Source organism: Pipra filicauda, unplaced genomic scaffold (assembly GCF_003945595.2).
Source record: "Pipra filicauda isolate LSUMZ 115617 unplaced genomic scaffold, ASM394559v2 scaffold32_size4067784_pilon, whole genome shotgun sequence".
Taxonomy (NCBI): Eukaryota; Metazoa; Chordata; class Aves; order Passeriformes; family Pipridae; genus Pipra; species Pipra filicauda.
This window is the reverse complement of record NW_024104454.1, coordinates 271,440-291,653: the sequence shown is the minus strand read 5'-3', so window position 1 is coordinate 291,653 and position 20,214 is coordinate 271,440. Positions and strand designations below refer to the sequence as shown.

General features: G+C 36.4%; 1 protein-coding gene across 6 annotated transcripts in view; it reads right to left on the bottom strand.

The window, feature by feature from the left end:
• Window positions 1-895: 895 nt before the first annotated feature.
• Window positions 896-20,214, bottom strand: part of PPP6R3 (protein phosphatase 6 regulatory subunit 3) — a 53,630-nt gene continuing 34,311 nt past the window's right edge. For 3 of the 6 annotated variants that reach the window (XM_027732613.2, XM_027732612.2, XM_039383902.1), the window contains 11 exons: window positions 17,036-17,122; window positions 15,355-15,452; window positions 13,211-13,265; window positions 12,382-12,512; window positions 11,643-11,761; window positions 10,138-10,291; window positions 8,756-8,862; window positions 7,648-7,798; window positions 4,734-4,751; window positions 4,282-4,404; window positions 896-2,363 (listed from right to left, as the gene is read on the bottom strand). In XM_027732613.2, coding sequence (XP_027588414.1) covers window positions 2,312-2,363; window positions 4,282-4,404; window positions 4,734-4,751; window positions 7,648-7,798; window positions 8,756-8,862; window positions 10,138-10,291; window positions 11,643-11,761; window positions 12,382-12,512; window positions 13,211-13,265; window positions 15,355-15,452; window positions 17,036-17,122 — 1,095 coding nt within the window. In that variant the 3' untranslated portion in view covers window positions 896-2,311. The remainder of the gene's footprint in view (window positions 2,364-4,281; window positions 4,405-4,733; window positions 4,752-7,647; window positions 7,799-8,755; window positions 8,863-10,137; window positions 10,292-11,642; window positions 11,762-12,381; window positions 12,513-13,210; window positions 13,266-15,354; window positions 15,453-17,035; window positions 17,123-20,214) is intronic. The other 3 variants (XM_027732615.2, XM_027732614.2, XM_027732616.2) reach the window with 3 other exon arrangements.

Sequence of the window (20,214 nt, the reverse complement as noted above, 5' to 3'; positions counted from 1 at the left end):
CCAATACAGTTAGTGGGTAAAACGCACCCTACACCTCCTCAAAACAAGCTAACACTACATCAAATCTCACAGCCCACAGAAGCTGTTAAAATAAACAATAAATGCAACAGTAAGGAAGAACACTCAAATCAGCTTTAGGTAAGCCAACCTAGTTTGTCTCTAATGCACCCTTTAGTTAGACAGCAAACTACAATGAAAGGTGAATTCCACTCACCACTTCCCACATCTCCACTCAACTCATATTACTCATCAGAAATGGAGTGGAACACAAAATATTCCTCTTTTTCAATTTTTGAGCTCAGTATGAACTGGATAGTGGACTGGTATAACAGTTGATTAACAGGACAAACACTAGACTACTTAACTGCAGGCAACAGGGCTGAAATTCAATTTCAACTACTATGTTCTCCAGTTTCCATGGCTAGGTAGAGCTAGATAAATCAACTTGTTAGCAAGGGACAAATAGCTTCATTGGAAAGGACAGAAGTTTTACTCCTTAAAAGCATCAAACTTACGTCAACCAACCTGTTGCTAGCCTGTATTTGGAATTTCCACTTGACTGCAATTGATGTGTTGAAATGAGCAGTTTTGTTTCCTAAACTGCTTGTTCAGTAACAGATCAGAAGGTGACAACAGGACAGCTGCCAACCTTAGAGCTAACATACAAAATGATTTGGTCAAGCTGATAGGGAAGTAATTCCGAACTGAAGAAGAAACAACTTAGAAACTAACTGGATTCCATCAATAAAGTACAGATAAAAGGGCAACCATAGCTACCAAGTCCACCTATGATAATGTGGGTTTTGGCCCTCAATTTTCACACAAGTGATCAGTTTGTAAGAATTTCCAACGACGAGTGCACTGAACTTTGCAGAAAATCCAAGCGAGAAAGCAATAAGGGCAATGACATACATGTGGGTTTTTTTATTTCTGTATGCAATGTAATGTTTAGGCACGTTGCTTGGGACGCCTTCTAAAATAAATCATTGGCCATCGTTTAGAGTATCATTTTGGCTTTAAATACTGGTCAGGAAAACAAATGATGTAAAAAATAAATGAATATTACAGAAACAAAAATGGATTTGCATCTAAAAGTGCAGGAGTATTTTAACCCTTTCACCAGACAATGTGGCAATATACAGTATATTGCTTCTGTTTGTTTGAGAAGGCTGTTGGAATTTTACACTGACATAGAAAATTATAAATTACACAGAATTAGTTTCCATAATCACTATATATATACACAAACCAGCTGTGAAAAAACTGGTTTAGAACATACAAATGAAAGCCTCACACAGATCAGTACAGTGAAATTAACAATTAACATGCTCTGCTGCCAAAATTTGTATTAAAAACACTATTTACTTTTAAAATGCATGTACTGTAATTACATTAGCAGCACGGGCATTTCATTTACTTGACTTGTCTAAAAGGATTATAGCGTTTTAAATACGCAGATTGTTCTGAAATGTTCCATTGTATAATGCTTGGTATTCAAACTAAATCTTGGTGAACTGTTTAAAAGGCAGGTGAACCACTTAAACACAACAAGCCATGTGCACTCCAAATATTCTAGTGTTTCACCTGTAAGGTATTGTTTCAAGCAAACTAGACTTAACAGAACATATGGCTTTACAGTAACATCAATTTGTCAACTAAGCTGTTGCAATAAATACTTAAAATCTCTACCAATAGACTTACATTTTTTGATCTGTTTTGAACAATACAGAAAACAATTACCAATTAAAAAACCTGTTGTAAAATGTTGAACACCAAAAAATTCTTATTTAAATCACTTTTGTAAGCTAAAACAACCAAAATAACATTTATAGGGCATTTCAGTTTCAGAAAAAACATGAATTTTCTTTTTCTTTTTTACAAGGTGAAAAATGTAAGAAAACTGCTAAATACTTTGGTCACACTAATCGTCAAATAGTTATGTCTCAAATACATTAGATTTTTGTATTCACTTTTTTTATAAAACTATTCTTACAGCCATTTTAACTATAGTAACACTACTGTCATTACATGGGTAGCAAGATCTTATTTCACAGGCCCCCCGTTATTTAGAACAATACAATATAAACATACGCAAAAATTATTGGTATTTTTCAATGTGCAATATTTTTACACTTATGAATTTCTGTACAATGTCTTAAAATCTAGAATATAAATGTTGCTGGTCCTGATTCCTTGCGAAATTAGTGCAGCAGTGACTGGCTTCAACAGGGTCTAGATGAAATCCTCAAGAAATACTTAAACACCTGGACATCAGTTCTTCCTCTTCAGCCAAGGTAGCAGACATCACATATCATACAGGGCCATTAACGGATGCCTCTCCTAAATGGGTGTGTTGATCAGTCCTAAGAGGCCAAAAAATGACGTAAGTATACAAGACAGGTTCAAAACAAATTCAGGTAGATACAATAAAAACGAAACTAAAAAGCAATCCCAGATCATGTGTAGCATAACCCATGAACTGAAGAGAGGAAACGTGCTAATAACATCCTAATCCCATTTATCTTCTGCAGTCCAGCATTTCTGGAGTCTTTATTGCCTAATTAAGCACAGCACTCAATTAACCGAGCACACCACTGAAGTGTTTGATCTTCATTAACAGGGATACAAAGTAATCTCTAGAGAGGAGATATCTCTGAGAGAATCACTAATAAAAAGCACATTTCTGATACTTATCCAAATCTTATTCTGTAGGGCAAAATGTGATACCAAGAGTATTTAAGGTTGCACTGGAAAGTAAGCAGCTAAGACTAAAAACTGCTTTAGTTACTAATCTAATCTACAAACATCCATTTTACAAACACTTTGAATGTCAGTCCATTAGGACGAAAAGTTCAGGAAGTATGAAGGAAAATAGGGAGCAAACCCACAAAAGTGAAAACAGTAACAGTATATACATTTCTAGATAAAGAAGTTTATTAGTGTAAACATGGGCTCCATTGCTCTGGACTAGCACAAAGATCAAATCAGTGTATGAGAACATTAAAAATATGCAAGCAATAAAGGCAAAAAATTTTAACTTTCATTCAATGCAAGTCTACGGAATACATTTGAAGATTCCCTAAAAGAATGCAAATACTGCTTGAAACTACAGAGGAGAAAAGTTACCTGTAACTCCTGTTCTCTGATGGTGGACATCACAGAGAAGCCACTCTGGGGTCCGTGCTCTACATGCACGTGACCAGCAGGAGCCCCCTAGCTAAGTCTTTGGCTGCTAAGCTATAAAAACACTTTTTAAAAAACATATGTACACATTAGAGAAGAGACAGCACTAGACAAAAATCAAACACTTTAGAGAAACCTGGAAGGTAAGAAACAAGTGCTGCACGGACAGGAAGTGTGACAGTCTGCATGGCAGTCACTGGTCCATGACAGAATAGGGCTCCTAGCAGAGATTACTCTTGCCAGCCACCAGCCAGAGACCTAGCTAGGGGACGCCTTCCACTAGTCATACATACATGGAGCCCCAAAAGCACAGCTGTGTTTGATATTTATACTGTGCTTACGAGGATCTACTGCAACAGCCACCTTTAGAGAAAGTACTGAGCTTTGCTGAAGCCAGCTGGATTCAATGAAAGGAGTTCCTTGAGACTTCCTGCAAGCCAAAAGCAATCCAACAAACTGCTAGCTCTGAGAGCCCTCTGTTGGTTTAGACAGGCATCTTTGCTCAAAAGGCAATCACCTAGTACCCAAAGACTTCTTCCCTATAATTTAATACTTATCAGCATTAAAAAATAGTCTTGATAAAGACAGTACCTCCAGAAGAGGCTGTGAAAGAATTTTCTGGTTTCCCACTTTAAGTATACAGGGTTGGTTTTTTTTCTGATTAGAATTCACTTCTTGATCAAGTTCAAGATTTATGCAGAGCAGAAAGTTAGTAGAAAGGAGCTAGTTACATACTAGCTCATAAACAAGTCTATAAAAACAGAATCTCAATTTTTCAAACATGCTTACATCTTTTTTTAGTCTGCATACAGTATAATCAGAACATGTAGTAGAGTTCTGCATATCAATTCACTACTCTAACTTGATAACATTGTCACAAAACACAATGTGGATATTTACGACTCCTTGCAAGACAAATACATTTTGATGACTCAAGAGTCTTAGAATCAACAGAAAATATAACTTGCGCAAATTTAATAAAATAGATGCAAGCACACATTTAGACTGAGCTAAACTCAATCTCTTTAGACCAATCCTATTAGAAAAAACAAACAAACTGCTATTTAGAGGATTGAAAGCATCCTTGAATGCAGTTACCTCTGATCCGGACTGCTGTTAGTAGGCTGAAGAGCTGGAGGGACCTCTTCTGCAACCTCTGTATTCTCTTCTACTACATATTTACAAGAAGGATCCTGCGAGGTAGACAATTTTCCTTCCTCACTTAAAAAAAAAAAATAAGAAAAAAAAAGTTATTTGTTTACTTTTTAAGTTTACTTATAGGGAATTTCAGGCAACAGGAGAAAACAGAGACGGGTCTGTATTTCACATGCAAATGGATTTTAAGTTATGATTGCAACATGAAGGTCAAGCACATGGCTCTAGACTTTACAAACACCTAATGATGCACTGGTGTTTACATCCATTAAAATTTGACTGGATAAAAGGGCAGGAAATACAGTGATTGCAAATAAGATCAGAAAGGAAATAAGGAATGTGTGTGATGCCTGAAGTGATAACAAATCACAGTCACGATCCTTTACTATACATACCGATAAGATTTCAACACTCTGAAGCCAGAAGTATGCAAAAATGGAAGAAAGTATAAAAGAAATTCAAGATTCCCTCAGAAACTGGCATTAATAAAATCTGTCCATGAAACACATCAGCAGAATTATTACCATCTTACATCTTAAACTCCCTAGTAACTCCACAGTGAATACAATATATGGGTTACGTGGTACTAAGACTGCAGCCCAATCTATTTCACAAATTTCCTCTTGGAGACAAAAATCAAAGTTTGGTGAAAAAGCAGTACACTCACACTATATAAGACATTACCATGTAACCAGGCAGCCTCAAAAGTCATTAGCAAACAAATCTTTTGTTTTGCCTCAAAACCAAAGCTTTTCTGCCTCTCTATTCCACCCTCTTCCACTGCAGTCACACCATTATGAGTGCACTAAAATAGAAATTTGACCATATATACCTGCAAGAGATAGTTATAAGGTAGCTCTGAAGTAGACACAAACATCAATCTTATACCTCTGTGACAACAAATCTACTTATGCAAGAAGTGCCAATCTCCTCTGCTGGTTTTCCTCCTATTCTCACAGTTTTTCATGGATCCTTTAAATTTCAATGAATCCTTCCCTTTCCTCCTTCTACCGCAGAGCCTGCAAAAATACTGTCTTTTGTATTGCAATCTCTCATCAAATTTCCCCATCTAATCTTCCCATCTCATTTGCCATGATACTCTTTGTATTAATTCCAAACAAATTACTTGTCACCATCACAAGGGGAGTCCTAATTTTTTTATTTTCTGAAGAGGTAGTCTCTTCTAGCATTCTTCCTTCTCATTCTCTATTCTGAACTAAGTTCACAAATCACATTTTTGTCCTTTGCAGCTTTCCACAAATTAACTACTGTGCTTATAATGCTCCTCCTCCCCTCAACATTGACTTCAACATCATAAATTTTCTACTGACAGAAATCTAGATGAAGCTGAAGTCTGGAAGCATCCACTTTGCAAGGTAAACAGGCCAGAATAGGACCTCCTCTCGCTACTCTAATTGTCCCTTAATCTAGACTTTTTCCCAGCAAGTTGATTTAAAAAAGAGCCACTTGAGCACTGACTCAGTATAAGGCCACACTTCTCCAGCAGAGTAGAACAGTCTCTATACTTTAGACCTCACCTTTGAGCCTCCTTCTACGTTTCTTTAACATTTCCTTTCCAAATCAAGATCCCAGAGTCCCCACTGCTAGAAGTTTTCAAGATGCAATTGGACAGAGTGCCAGATAATATTATCTGGGCTCCCTTTCCCACCCAGATAATCTTTCAAGGTCCCTTCTGACCTGGGCAATTTTATAATATCGCCTCCCTTTGCACCTTTATGTCCTTTTAACTATGGTTCAAGCAGATAATTCCATGAAGGTAGGCAGGAACTGCCACCACATACTGCCTCCTTATGTTACTTTTTGCATCAGTATAAGAAGTCACAGAACTTCAAAGTGCACATGTGCTAAAGCAGTTTAAGGAGAAGTTTAAAGACACCATGGATAACTAAATCAAACTGAAAACATCTAAGAGTGAAGACCATATAAAAACACTCTCCAAAAGACAGAATAAACTGGAGAGCAGATGCATAATTTACTAAATCAGCAAGGCATGTCACATCAGTCTGCGCACTGTCCCAATACTTCTCTAAACTGTTTCGGTTCAATTCCTCTATCAATGCCATTTGATTTATAAGGACTGTGCAGTTAAAAATGCTCCCTCCTCTATACTGAAAAACATCAGAATTTAAGTCAATCAGACAATCAAAGGGATGGAAGCAAGAGTGATTGAAAGCTGCTATGTTTCAAGTTCTATTCATTTTGGATGGTTCAGGAATTATCTACTATCACTAGCAGGACAAAGTAAAATTAATTTAAATGACAGGCAGTGCTAAGGACTAACACTGGAAAAGCTTTTTCTACTGAAATCAACTGAGTTTGGTGTTTTTTTTAAGCAACTTCCAAGACATACAGACAATTTCTTTTCAATATTTAAAGCTAGAATAGGGACAGATACTAGGAAGTTATTCTAACAGAATGAGAAGAGGGTTGCAGGCCAAAATGCTAGTAGTATGTTCCAATTTGTTAAGACCAGGGTGGAGGCAGGACATACCAGCTTCAATTAATGAAGGCAAAATTTTTGCAGGTCAGACTGTTTGTAGTCTGTTTCCCTACATAAATATTTGCTACTAAATAAAAAACATTTGATCACTAAATCTAAGATCACAAGATCTTAGTAGATGGGATTAAGTAGACAAAACTGAAATGTTCTTTATTCTCATAAAGGGATCAAAATGTTGATATATATATAATATAGAATTTAACCATATTGTAAGACAGTTATTCTTAAATCATGCACTTGGTATCAGAAGACACTAAAATTAAGGAGTTGCTCTTCTGGTTATTCTAGAATTCCATGTGTCATTGTAGCCCAGAACAGATTTAACACCTCGTGCATACCACCAACAGTGATCACCTCAAGTGTCTGACAAGCTGCTCTCAAGAGCAGTGCCTGGCTGGCCTTCCACTACTGTCCTCCATCCTTCTGGATGAGAAGAATGAAATTCCAATCCAAATCTAAGAATTCTGTGCAAAATTTAAAAAGCTTCGTTTTGATGTGCAATGAACTGTATGTTAAAAGAACTGTATAGGAAAATTGCACAATAATGTGCACCAGGGTCAAAAGTTGATTCAGTCTTCCACTAATAACCTGCCACTGAAACTAAGGCTTGATAAGCGAAGTCGTATGTTACAGTAACTAAGTAGAAGTAAAATTTCAAAACAATTACATTGAATAGTTTCTAGTTAAAGCCTCAGGAATTATCACTTAAAAGAACTCTTTTTAATGACAGTATTCCATCAACAGTGTCTACTTTACAAGGTGGGAAGACAATAAATAGGTATTGTTACCTTTTGAAAACAGCCGTTTCAGTTTTAGCATCTACAGTTAGGCTCAGTGTCTCCTTCATGCTGCCATTCATGACTGTTTCAGTTACCTTATCTGCATTTTCTACATCATCCTCTCCGTCTGAGCTGGCCTCCATAGCAACACTTCCTGGGGCTAGAAGTAAAAACAGAAGTAATTTAGTACATGGCTGGTTATGTTTTCATTTCATGAGCAAGCATATAAGCCAATATAACCAGAACAATATTTTTGCAGTTTTGTACACTTCTTGAATTCTTCCTTACAGAGAGAGTCACCTTTTTTTGCAAGTGCCAAATAGATATAGATATAGAGAGCGCATAAGTACTACTTACAGATGGCTTAAGAAAAAGCCACAGTCTGTTACTTCTTTTTTCATTTTACAGGCCACTTAGTGATTTAGACTGACAATTACTACAACAAGTTTGCCTAAACAAGACTTAAATAGGATTACAGTGAAGAATTATGTTTCTGTACAGCCAAATTGATGACTCAAGTCCACACAGTTTAAATTTGACACTAAGTTTCTGAGTACAGACAAGCCTTTGGGAAGTCCAGTCTCCATGAACTTATCTGCACTTCTTGCTCTGTCTGTTAGTGATATACATAAAAAAGTTCATTAAAATATTTTTGTCCTTTAATCAGTTCATACATGTAGAATAAAAAAATCAGTGCATGCATAATGAACGTGGCTTGGAAAGGAATGAGTAGGAAGGAGAAATCTGAACACATTGAGGCTACTGGCCTGTTGCAACATTGGACAAGACTGGAAGCTACCACTCTTCTTGGGCATCAGCTCAGCTAAGCACTGACACAGATGAGAGGATTCTCTAACAGAACACACTTGGTTTCTGCAAGGCTTTTCTGTTCATGATGTGCAGGCTTTTCAGAGGTAACAGTAACACTGGCTCACGCTTTGAACTGGAAACTATTGTAAATAGTTCAGAAATTCTTTGAAAAGTCATTTTCATTACCTGGCAGAACAGCAGCAGAACCAAAAAAGAGGTCTCTGGAAATCTAAAATTTTAAAGTTCAGGAAGATCTTTCTCAGGTACAACTCCTACAATCAAGCATTTGTGAATGCAGTATACTTACTCTCTAGTTGTGTTGCAAGAGCAGTTACATTTGCACTCAAGGGATCACCTGGATCTGTGTTTGTTTCCATTTCCACAGGAGAATTACTTCTTAAGGAATCTTTTGAGCTTCAAATACAGTAAAAAAGCTTTAGAAATATTTCTGAACAGCTGAACGAAGTGTTCTTAAAACAGTATTAGTTCTCTATCAAAGTTCACTATAAAGTTCACTAGACCCCTAGCAAAACCTAAAGACAGCAAGTTCGTAGGAGTTTTAGAAAGACACGCTAAACAGAAGTTCAGAATTGCAAAATCCACCAGCATTGAGCTGAGGATGTTTGATGGTCATTTTATTCTGACTTGTTTGATTTGGTTAGTTTTCTAAATGCACTCTTCGCAACTTGAAAGATGGTTCTCTGAGACTGCCAATGTAGTCATCATCCACTGCAAAAGTGATTTCACCACTTAATCGTACATGCAGTATAGCTACAAGTTTTTCATTCTGAAGAAACTCAAAAGACAAGATTTGGCCACTTGAAAAACTTCTCACCATTTACAGAATAATGGCTTTTCTACCAGTAATGTGGCAACACCAAGTCTTCATTTTCTAAACCCTTAATTTGGTTACCAATTTACCCGCCTCAAGCATGAAGCAATGCACTGTTTCACACTGAAAAAAAGTCAAACTTTTATATCTGAGCTGTTTTAATGCCCAGAGAGAAAAATCAAAAGCCAGATGTATAAAAGTAAAGTCTTTTGATTCGAGAAGGAATCAGTTCTTGATTGCTAATATTTGGCAACTCAAGATTTACATCTATGTGATTAGGTGCATACACAAGACTTGTTACTTTCTGTGTAGAGTTCCATCAAAGACAGAACAGCATTATCTCAAGTGTTCTCAAAATAGTGCAGAACTGCCTAACCTAGTTATTAGAGCTGCACAACTACATGAGTTGCCAAAACAAACAAAAAAAACCAACAGAAAACCCGTAACAAACCAAACAAAAACCCCAACCTATTTGTTTTATAACATCCATAGAACGGAATCATCATAGACATTTTGTGACCTTTACATTCAACAGTTCACGTTCAACCCTTCACTGAGTTCAGTATACACTAAAAATAAGCAATAAAAAAAATTACAGTCCAAATTTTGGTCAGAAACCAATATTAAAGGACACGAATGTTCATAAAACCCCTTTAAAACAATGACATTAGTATCCACTCATCCTAGAAAAGCCTGCTATGAAGTAGATTATACAAAGATACGCTGTCAGAACACACGGGACCATTTGGACACTTTCCATACACTTCGTATTTCACCAGAACTTCACCAACACAGGCTTGTGTAGAGATGGACACCCCAAGGAAACCAAACTTACTCTGAATAACTAACTTTCTTACCTCAAAGAGGATGTGAAGTCAGAAAATGAAGCCCAGCCAGTTTCTTTTGCTGGCATAGGTGCTTCAGTACTCCACACACCAGACCCAACAGAATCCAGACTGGCACCATGTGCAGTCTCCATGGGTACATCAAAGTTCGCTGACCAGTTAGGTGCTGAAAAACCACCAAGAAGTTCATTAGGAAAAAAATTTAAATAAAGAACATGAATGCACATATGCCTAACACACTGATTCTCTCTATGCACATTCCAAAAAGAGAAAGCAAAATTCCTAACGAGACTTCAAAGCACATGCAGAAAAATCCTCTATATCCTGTTAAAAAATGGATGTATTCCCTAAAAGGAAAATTCTGCTAGTAAGGCAGAATTTTAAGATCAGTAACTCAGAGTACTCTGCCAAAAAAAGGCTATGTTTATCTGAAGAACAAAACTAATAAATCATACTAGATCACAAGTATAATTCCACTTTATTCTTTAAATTAGCATCAACATTTGTTAACAGTTTTCAGAACTTATTTCTATAATAATGAAAATCTTAAGAGTTTTCATCCCTTTTTCAATTTCTTTAAATTCTCATGCACTAACACCACTGCTAAGTTTCAGAAAAGTTTAAGGCTTTTTACAACTTAAAATATTTATTGGTATTCTAAATTTTGGAGTAACTGTGACTTAATAGCATCTAATTTAGGATAGGTCAATTCAAAATACTTCACCTACCCAAGGGAAACATGTTTTTCATTAACACTTACATACAAAAAAACAGGCTGAAAAGGAAGCTCTGACTAGCAATTAGAAATTCCAACCCAGGCAGATATGGGAGGAGACCCACATGGATCAAAACTTGTTTGACACACAGATGCCAACGACACCAATCTGACAAAAGAAAAGAAAACCCTTAACTTTTCCTTCTATTTCAATTTAATTCCTTACAGTCTAGATAAACACAGGGCTTTTACCTATAGACATTGCCAATTTAACTAAAGCCAGTTTAATCTTGACTTGAATGTGAAAACTTTTCAACCAATTACATCAGTTAAGATTTCACATTATAGTCTCCTGATGTGCACCGTTTGTTCGCACATGAAAACAGAACAATGCAAATTCACTTAGCTTCTGTAGGAAGTCTTTTAAAAGAGCATTGTTAGATGAAAAGTTGGTCTGAAAGGCTTCCAGTAAAAAGACCATCTTTCAGGTCTGGAGATTAACAACCTATTAGTTTTGCAGGCATTCAACATTTATAAATGAGTACAGTTAGTCCTTCCCTTTCTGATACTCCTCCTTTTTTTCCCCTCTTGAAGAGTGATAACATGAATTTTAGAAACAAAAAGTAATTCAAGACGTGTAAGGAATTCGAACTTCCCAACATTTGCATGCTCTGTTGTGAGTGGGAAAGACTACTTTAAGACAGTTGGAATAAAAACAGTAAACGAAGAAAATCCTACAAAATCAGTCTGCTAGATCTAACAATTTCCTATAACCAAAGCAGTAGGGAAAAAAGCTACGTACGTTCACTTAAGTCTACTTCCATTTTGTCTTCTGTATTGGTGTGCGACTCAAACAAGTCTTGTTTCGTTCCATCCTCTTCTTCAGAATCTGTACTTTCTTCACTGTCCGTACTGCCCGAACTTCAAAGACAAAGAGATAGTTTAAATTTTGCTTTTAGTGTCAGACCCTAGGCACTAAGAAATACTGGAGAATTTGAGGCTAAAAAGAATTACAACAACCATTATTTCTGATAGATAACTGAGATACAATTTTTACATATTAGTACTCCCCTCATTTTCCTCTCCAGAAACCAAGGTTTAAGGTTTTTCACTTGATCAGGTGAAGAGGCTTTCAGCAGATACTGAGGGAGGCTGCAAAGCCCTGAGCTTTGGGGACTAGATGCTCCTTCCCCTCAGTGCATCTTCCTATGTCCACAACCACACTGGTACTGTAGATAAGACAGCGAGGTGTACAAAGGCAGATGGGCTGCCTTGTCCAAGGCAAGAATGGCTGAGCAGGTTTAAAAGCAGAGGGAAAGAATAAGCAGCAGGAAAAAAAACCCGAAAAACCCAAAACAACAAACTACAAAAGTTGAAGTGCATCTTCTGCAAATTATGGCTGGAAAATAAAACACTGGAACCATTACCCCATAAAATGGAAATGCTGGACAATCTGTACTAACAGCCAGTCTGAACCAGAGGACAGGTACATTATTACAGGCTCACTATACTGCTACTTGGATGAAAAATACATTTCTTACCTGGAACGCCTCTGGGACTCTGGTGTAAAGGCAATATGTTTTTCTTCCCAAATGTCTTCTTCATCAGAGCCACCATCATCAAACTGCTGTATCCGTTCCTTACAGCATGCCTCAAACAAGGCTATATTGCCCTAAATATAGCAAAAGTATAAAATACATATTTATGATTGATCATTTTACTTACATTAGTAAACATCTTGAAAATATATGACCATTCCGAAGACAATCTTAAACATTTCTCTAAAAGCAGCAGAAAACCAGAATGTCTTAATAATTTAAAACTTCTCAAAAAAATATTCAGTGCTGCTTGTTTTACTCGGCTACTAACAAGTTGAGTGAACCAAAGAATAGCTAGGAGTTTCCATCATGTTTAAGAATGGGATAGATCAGTGACACCAAGACCTTTCCAGATAACCTGACCACCAAGTATTCCAGCTTTATTTTCTGTAGGTGATGTCATTTCAGCTCAACCAACAAATAATATCTAGCTTTAGAGTCTCTATTCTTACTTTCCTGTCATTAAAATCTCACTGGAAGATTGAAATAGCTTCTAGTCATAAAACACAAGTGTGCAATATGCACAAATTAGATCAAAGCCTGGTCTCAAACTAAGTCATACAAATTAGAAGCAATTCTGCTTAATACTGATCACAAAGAACAATAACAGTGCCCTCCAATTAGAAAATCTCATGATACAGGAATAAGGTAGGGTAATTATTTTCCAACAATTACACATAAAAGGAGTAGATATAACCACCACCAAAACTTTGAGGTCCCACATAAGTTTAAGCCAGTAATTTTTCTGACAGTACTGGAAACACATACTTACACTTTCATTTGTATTGAGGGTAAAGTTGATGTCCGAGACCCGATCAAAAGAAACACTACAAGAAAAAAGCAGATGTATTCAATAAAACAAGATTTTCTATTATGACATGAAAACATTTCTCTTTGGTTTCTTATTTTCCAATAATCTAAAGACCAAAGACAGTAGTTTCCAACACAAAACAGTCAAATTTCACATGAAGGAGGCCTTGCATTCATGAGATTTTTCTAACCGTAAAATATTTTAAACAAAAGCACAAAACAATGCTACCTCTACGCTACAGTTAACCATAGAGATGCAACAAGTCTAAACAAGCATAACTGAAATTACATACACAAGTCTCAAATACAGTACTGTTATGCACTGGAAAAAGCCTAGACCTAAAAAATGCCTAACCTGACTATGGTCTACTATGATACAGCTCAAAGTCCTGCAAATATCTGCATTAGCAGTTCCTACATATTCTAACTGATTTCACCGCTCTATCTAAGGACCTTCTCAATTGGAAGGGACAAAATAAAAAATGTAATACCAAGTTCTGTTTTCTAACAAAAAGGTATTTTTCAACCAATCACTGAAATATTTTTCCAAACATAAGACTACATCTTCACTTATTAAGCTATCAATCACTTTCATTAAAGTAATTAAAAAAATGTCTGACTAAAAATTATGTTAGGCAACCTAAATCTCTAGGGGACGCAAAAAGAAATAGAGGAGGAAAAGATACAAAACATTACCACACTTGCAGAAGAGCCAATACATTCTTTGCCTAGCCACATATAGCAGTGCATTCAGCAGAGCATGTTACTACTCTTCCTCTAATCTTCAATGCATTACATAGTAAGGAGGAAAGTAAGTGGTCTAAAGGAATCTAAGTTTCAAGTGTGATTAAATTACTATGCAAGCTACCATCTGAATTATTTTGCAACAGTATGAAGGTAACTTAAAGTGTAATTGATTCTTGCACAAAAGGCATAACTTTAAAATAACTTTGTCTACAGCTTAATTCAAGTCATGAGTATATAACAGTGTATCTATCACAAATCTCAAGAGACCTCCCTACACAAGCAGTCATCTTTCTACCAACACGAGAGACTTCCAAGGGTATGAACTGAAAGGAATTCCAACTCCTATCCTTGCCAAAATCCACTTGCTTCTAAAAAAGTTAAGGAGTACCCTGAGTTACTTCCTCTACCATTGTATCTTAATCCATAATCTCAGCATATTATGTGGTGTAAAAAAGCAGCAATGCTTCTTAGATGGCACATACAACCTTTAGTTAGCCACCACTTACTCAACATGTCTTACAGAAGAGCACTGAAATTATTATAAAAATATCCTTCTAAAAACCATCTTGAAGTAATGCTTTTTACTCCTATCTGCATGTTCTTGCATCCCAAGCCATGAGGTATTACAACAATCACAACTGACTCTACTATCAGCAAGAACATCCATTGTTCACTTTTCCCCTTCTGGTATCAGTCTGCTTAGAACTGAAGAAAGATACCAGTTTTTTGGGGGGGGTGTTTTTTGTTGTGTGCTGGTTTTTTGCTTCGCTTGTTTGGGGTTTTTTTAACCTGATTAAGACTGTTCTCATTTCCTCATCTTTTACCATATTTGTAGAAATAAGTCTTAACTGCCTTGACCTTATAAACAAAGGTAGATTTACAATGTCCTTCCTTACTGTCCCCTAAAGTATTCAGAGACATGTTGTTCCTGTAATTTTTTCCGGGAAAACTTAAAAGTAGAGATATTCATCTGGTCCAGTACATAGATTCAGCAAGGGAAAAAAACCCCACTTTGAGACACAGAGAAAGTGAAAATGCCCCAAAGCAATGCCAGGTCAATGCAGAGCCACAGCTTTCAAAAGAGTAGTTATAATTTAGTTTTTTATTCCCAAGCACTGTGTTCTCAATGTTGACACAACTAGGACATCAGAAAGGAAGATAAGCTGTTACTTTCCCCTGTAAACTGTTCAGAGATGCTTCCATCAATGCACACGGATGGTACAAAAAGACAGGACTGACTGGTAACTGCCTCACATCAGTAAATGCTTCTGTTTACCATCAGCAAAACCACAGCCAAAAACACAGTAAGGAAGAAAATTCACAAGACTATAGCCAAAGCCAGTATAATGTTATACTCACTTGCCGATGTCATCTTGATCAGCAAACTTCTCATCGTTGAAGCCAAACTGGTCAATAAAATTGGACGTCATTTGTTGCATCTGATAATCAGAAAAGGCCTGGCAACCCCAGGACCAACGACAGTGATATAATGATTCTAATAATATTCTAAAATCTATTTGCCCATTTTGCTCCAAAGAAATAAAAGTATCTAAACTAAACATAAAAGGACAGGAGAAGGATTTGTCTTAACCTTTAAATTTTGAATAGCAACATCAACTACAACTCTTCTTACATTTACTGACTTGAAAGCCAGTCTAATAGTAGCTTTCAATAAAAAAGTTAAATCTGTAGTTTAATCATATTAATCAGCACCTTTCCAAATGCACCCCGAAGAAAGAGTGAAACAACACAGCATACTCTATAAAAGAAAAAGCTGTCTTTGTTCAAAATAACATGAAGTTATAAGTAGCAAGAACCCAAAAAGTAGATTATATATAGATACTAAAGCACAGTTCCTTATTTATCATGTAGTTCACTAGCAGTATTAGTCTCAGGCACACATACCAGCAGCACCTATTAAATATCTAGAAGACCTAAACCACTGAATATTTTCCATCTCAATGCAGCGTCACTGACACAACTGTACGCTTTTTTTTTAAATAAAGATGACAGTGTCAACTGCCAAGAGATGTGAATATACACATTAAGGTACATGAGGCCATCTTCTCCTATCCATAACAATAGTTTTTGTCTCTTATTTCCCAGGACTATAAATTACAAATTATCACACATTTTCTAGGGACTTTTCATAATGTTATTTCCATGTGTAAAGTCAGTCAATGCTAAGATATTCTAGGGAATAAAGCTGTCATGTCATCGCTCTTGGTTTTTTGCCCCAGTAGCTGAAGGGACACAGTATGGTGGCAAAGTTGAATACAGTGAATATAAAAATAAAACAAAAGAACAGTCAAAAACCCCCAAGTTTAGATTACGGCATTATGAAAACTGAAGGAAAAAGAAAATATATATAAAAGGAGGAGGTATACAGCAAGACAAACTTGAAAGAAGCAGCACTGGACCATCTGCATTTCTCCAGTTTAACTACCTGGAACTGCTGGGATTGCCTAGGCACAGCAGGTCACTAAGGGGATGCATGAAAAGCACAGAGATATTAGAAGATCTTACTTTCTCACTAAAGCTGCTACAGATAGCACCCAACTTATCAAGTTTTTATTCAGGTGCACCTTACATGTACAAAAGCACTTAATTAGATAAAAATGCATCAGATTTTAAAGCTTGAGCCACCACCCACAATTCAAACTTAGACAAGCAATTACTTATTATAAAAACTATAGAAGATGCATACAATACTAAAGCCAGTCCTAGACTAGGTAGTTACTACACAGCTGTCAGTGTGAGCTGAAAGATTTATTAGTAACCCAGCCAAGGAACGCGTTCCACCTAAGGGATCTATTGGCAATCTTGTGCCACATGGCTCCCACTCTTTCACCATCAGTGAAAGAATTCAAAGAGATGCATATTATGTGTTCAATAAGACACAGTTGTGTGCACGCACACGTCATTTATCTTAAACTTTCTAGATTTATATTTGCTGGCAAGATTCCTTTGCTTTTTTAAAAACATCTTAATTTACTTGTACAGAAAGAGCAACTTAAACTGTTAAAAGAATTCAACTAACCTGCTGCAAGGAAGAATCCTGTGAGAAGCCAGTTTCTTTAAAGTCGATTTCATCATCGCTGGAGGAGTGGATGTGGCAGGTAGTGACCTACACAAAGAAAGGGGGTCACTTGGACAGCGTATGACAGACACTCAGCTACACTCACACCATCTGGCTGAATCTTCAGTTTCGTATCAAAACAAGAAACTGAACTATTGATTTTTACCAACTGTAATACCACATAAAACAGACCCTGAAATATCTCCATGGCATTATCACATACATGAAGCCAAAGATTCTGACTACTTCAAAATGACTATTTAACATAAAAAAGCCAGTCTTACAGCTGACAGTTATCTAAAACTAAATGAGACAAAGCCTGAACCTTGTCTTCGGAGTTGATGCCACAGTAGAAATTGTTTTAATCAACAGTAATGAAAGAAAATATGTCATATCATCAAAAAAAAATATAACTAGTGGGAATAGTTTGTTCGGTGACACTGCTAGTTAAGTAACATGTTCTTAGAAGTACTCATTTTCAATCAGAACAGCACTCCAAAAGTAGTTTTAGGCTGGGACAGCAATTAACTGAAGTAACAGTAGCAGCAGCTGACCTTTAAGACACACTTCTATGAGGGATAACTAGTAAAAAGCAAATCTACAGAAGACAAAGTTTATACTGCACTATAATAAACTGCATTATTTTTCACACTCCTAGAATTTCATGCTACAGATTCTCAAGTGATGTCAGGTGGCTCACGGATTCTTCTTATTTTTTTAAATACAAGTCTATTCAAAAACGATAATACAAGTCTATTCAAAGGGAGTACTGAAACACATATATAAAGCTTCACACGAGACAAGTCTGTATACTTCAAGGCACTTATATGGCATTCCATACCACGACATGAGCTGCCCTAGATACTGCCACCCTCATGTGGAACATTTTGAGAGGACAAAAGTTAATACACCTATCCCTTCTACAGTCGCAACTTGTTGTGGAAAAAAGACACTCAAATCCAAGAAGCTGTTTACTTAGTATTAGTTACTACTAATGAACATTTTCATCTCCAGTAAAAATCTTGCCCTTACTGCTGTAAAAGAAACAAGCTCAGGACTCTTGATTAGACAGTACTTTCTCCTCAAAAATCTCCCTCTGGCAATCAAGGGGACGTAAGAGGTTAGATCATAGAATCATAGAATGCTAAGGGTTGGAATGGACCTTAAAGATCATTTGGTCCCAACTTCCCTGACAGGTTATTTATTGAAGAATAAATATGAAAAGAAGCTAACATTATTCCACTTTAATAACTGAATGGTAGAATGATGCCAGGGAAAGGAGTGGGAATGTTCACTTGCAAAGTGCAGCACGTAACTCTTAGAGCTCCTCACTGTTCAGCCCAGTCACTTTGTAACACTAACACAGCACCAGTACTGCCCACAAATAATTCATTCTTATGCGTGACTTTTTTTGCTTCATTTCCTGGTAACACTGAGAAGGATTTCCTTAAGTGAAAGGAACTACATGGCAATTCTTAAGGCAAACATGAACAGTTTGTCCTGGAGACTGGTCCTTTTAGGCTTGGCTAGGTATATTTTCCTCACCTAGTCTTTAGGTATACCTCAGAAACTTTCAGTACCATGAGTAATACTGGAAGGATGCCACAGAGACACATGGAAAGTTACACAAAGTCTCTAGTACAAACCTAGCATTGCAAGCTGTATATCATTCCTTACTGTACCAGCATCATTAATGCACCTTGTCTAAATTGAAAATCAACATTTACTCTATATTTGTTTAATCTTCAGCTAGGTAAGTGTAAGTAGGAAAGCCTAGGGAAATACTGCTACCTTCTACCAGAAGGACAATTAGCACTGAAAAAACAAAAGTAAACTTCCTGTAAATTCTGCAAAGTGTTTTGGAGAAACTCTGAGACAGTTCTGCATGCTCACTTCTAAGTCTGCAATTACTGTTGTTACAGAAAATGTAACAAGAACTTGTCTGAAAGACAGTAAAACCTAAAGAGGGAGAAAGGGAGTAAAAACTGATAAAGTGTTGATAGATTTACAATATAACAACTGAAAAAGAATAGTTTCATGACTGCAGAAGCAGTTCATTATATATGGAACCCCAGAAGACATACCTTGTTCCATTATAGTAAAATAGCTCTCGCTAATCACCAAGTAACTGAAGCACTGAGTACTCACAAGATCAGTTATTTCCAGAGCATTCACACAGCCAACTCAGTGACATATTTTTTAGTTAACCTTACACTATAAGGGTATGTCAGAGCATTGTAAATTCAGTAAGTTGACTGAAGATCAAGTTTAACAGTAAATCAAAGTTCTATCATTCAGGTCAGGAATCAGTGTCTGATATATTTTGCTCAACGTCTTGCTTAGCACAGAAAAACTCTGAAGCAAGTAAATAAGTCTACTCATCTACCCAACAATAAGTATAAGGCTAATTCATAGAAAATTAAGAAATGTGTGCTTAAGATCTTGCTCTGGGGACATTGAAAAATCTGCACTTTACATCAAGTGTATGGTTTTTCAGGCATAAACATTAGTTCTGCTAAGTTGCTGTTTGAACCTGAAAAGGATATTTTCATCAACTTGCAGAAGAGCTTGAACACTCAGACATACCAAATTGTCCAGGTTTATTTGTCTATGGACAAACCCATAGAGACCAAATCACAGATCGAAAGTATGGGGGACAGTAGGGAACAGTATGACTGGGAAGAAATACTGTGGAACTGTGCTTTCAGGATACACTAAAACAATAACCATACTTAAACTTCACTCGGCCAAACAATAAGTTGAGTTTTCTATGAGATGTGTCTTTTTATATCTCCTACACATTGTACTGTCCATTACTGATTATCTTTGAACTAAATGTTAATCCTACGTTCATGGGAATCAATCACACAAGCAGAAACAAAGCCTGACTTCAGAAATTCCAAGACCGAGTTTTCCAGATGGCATTTCAGACAAAAGAAATTGTTTTAATGCTTTGTATTTCTATTATACTGAAAATTGTGGAGTTTGGAGATAAGTTTTCAATTAAGTTTTACTGTTGTTACACCAAGTACATCTAAGCAAATGATTACATATCTAAAGAGTTCATTAGTGTTATTTATTGTAAGTCAGCCTAAAATTATTCTTCTTCACATCATCCTTCTCTTGGTGTTGACCAAGTA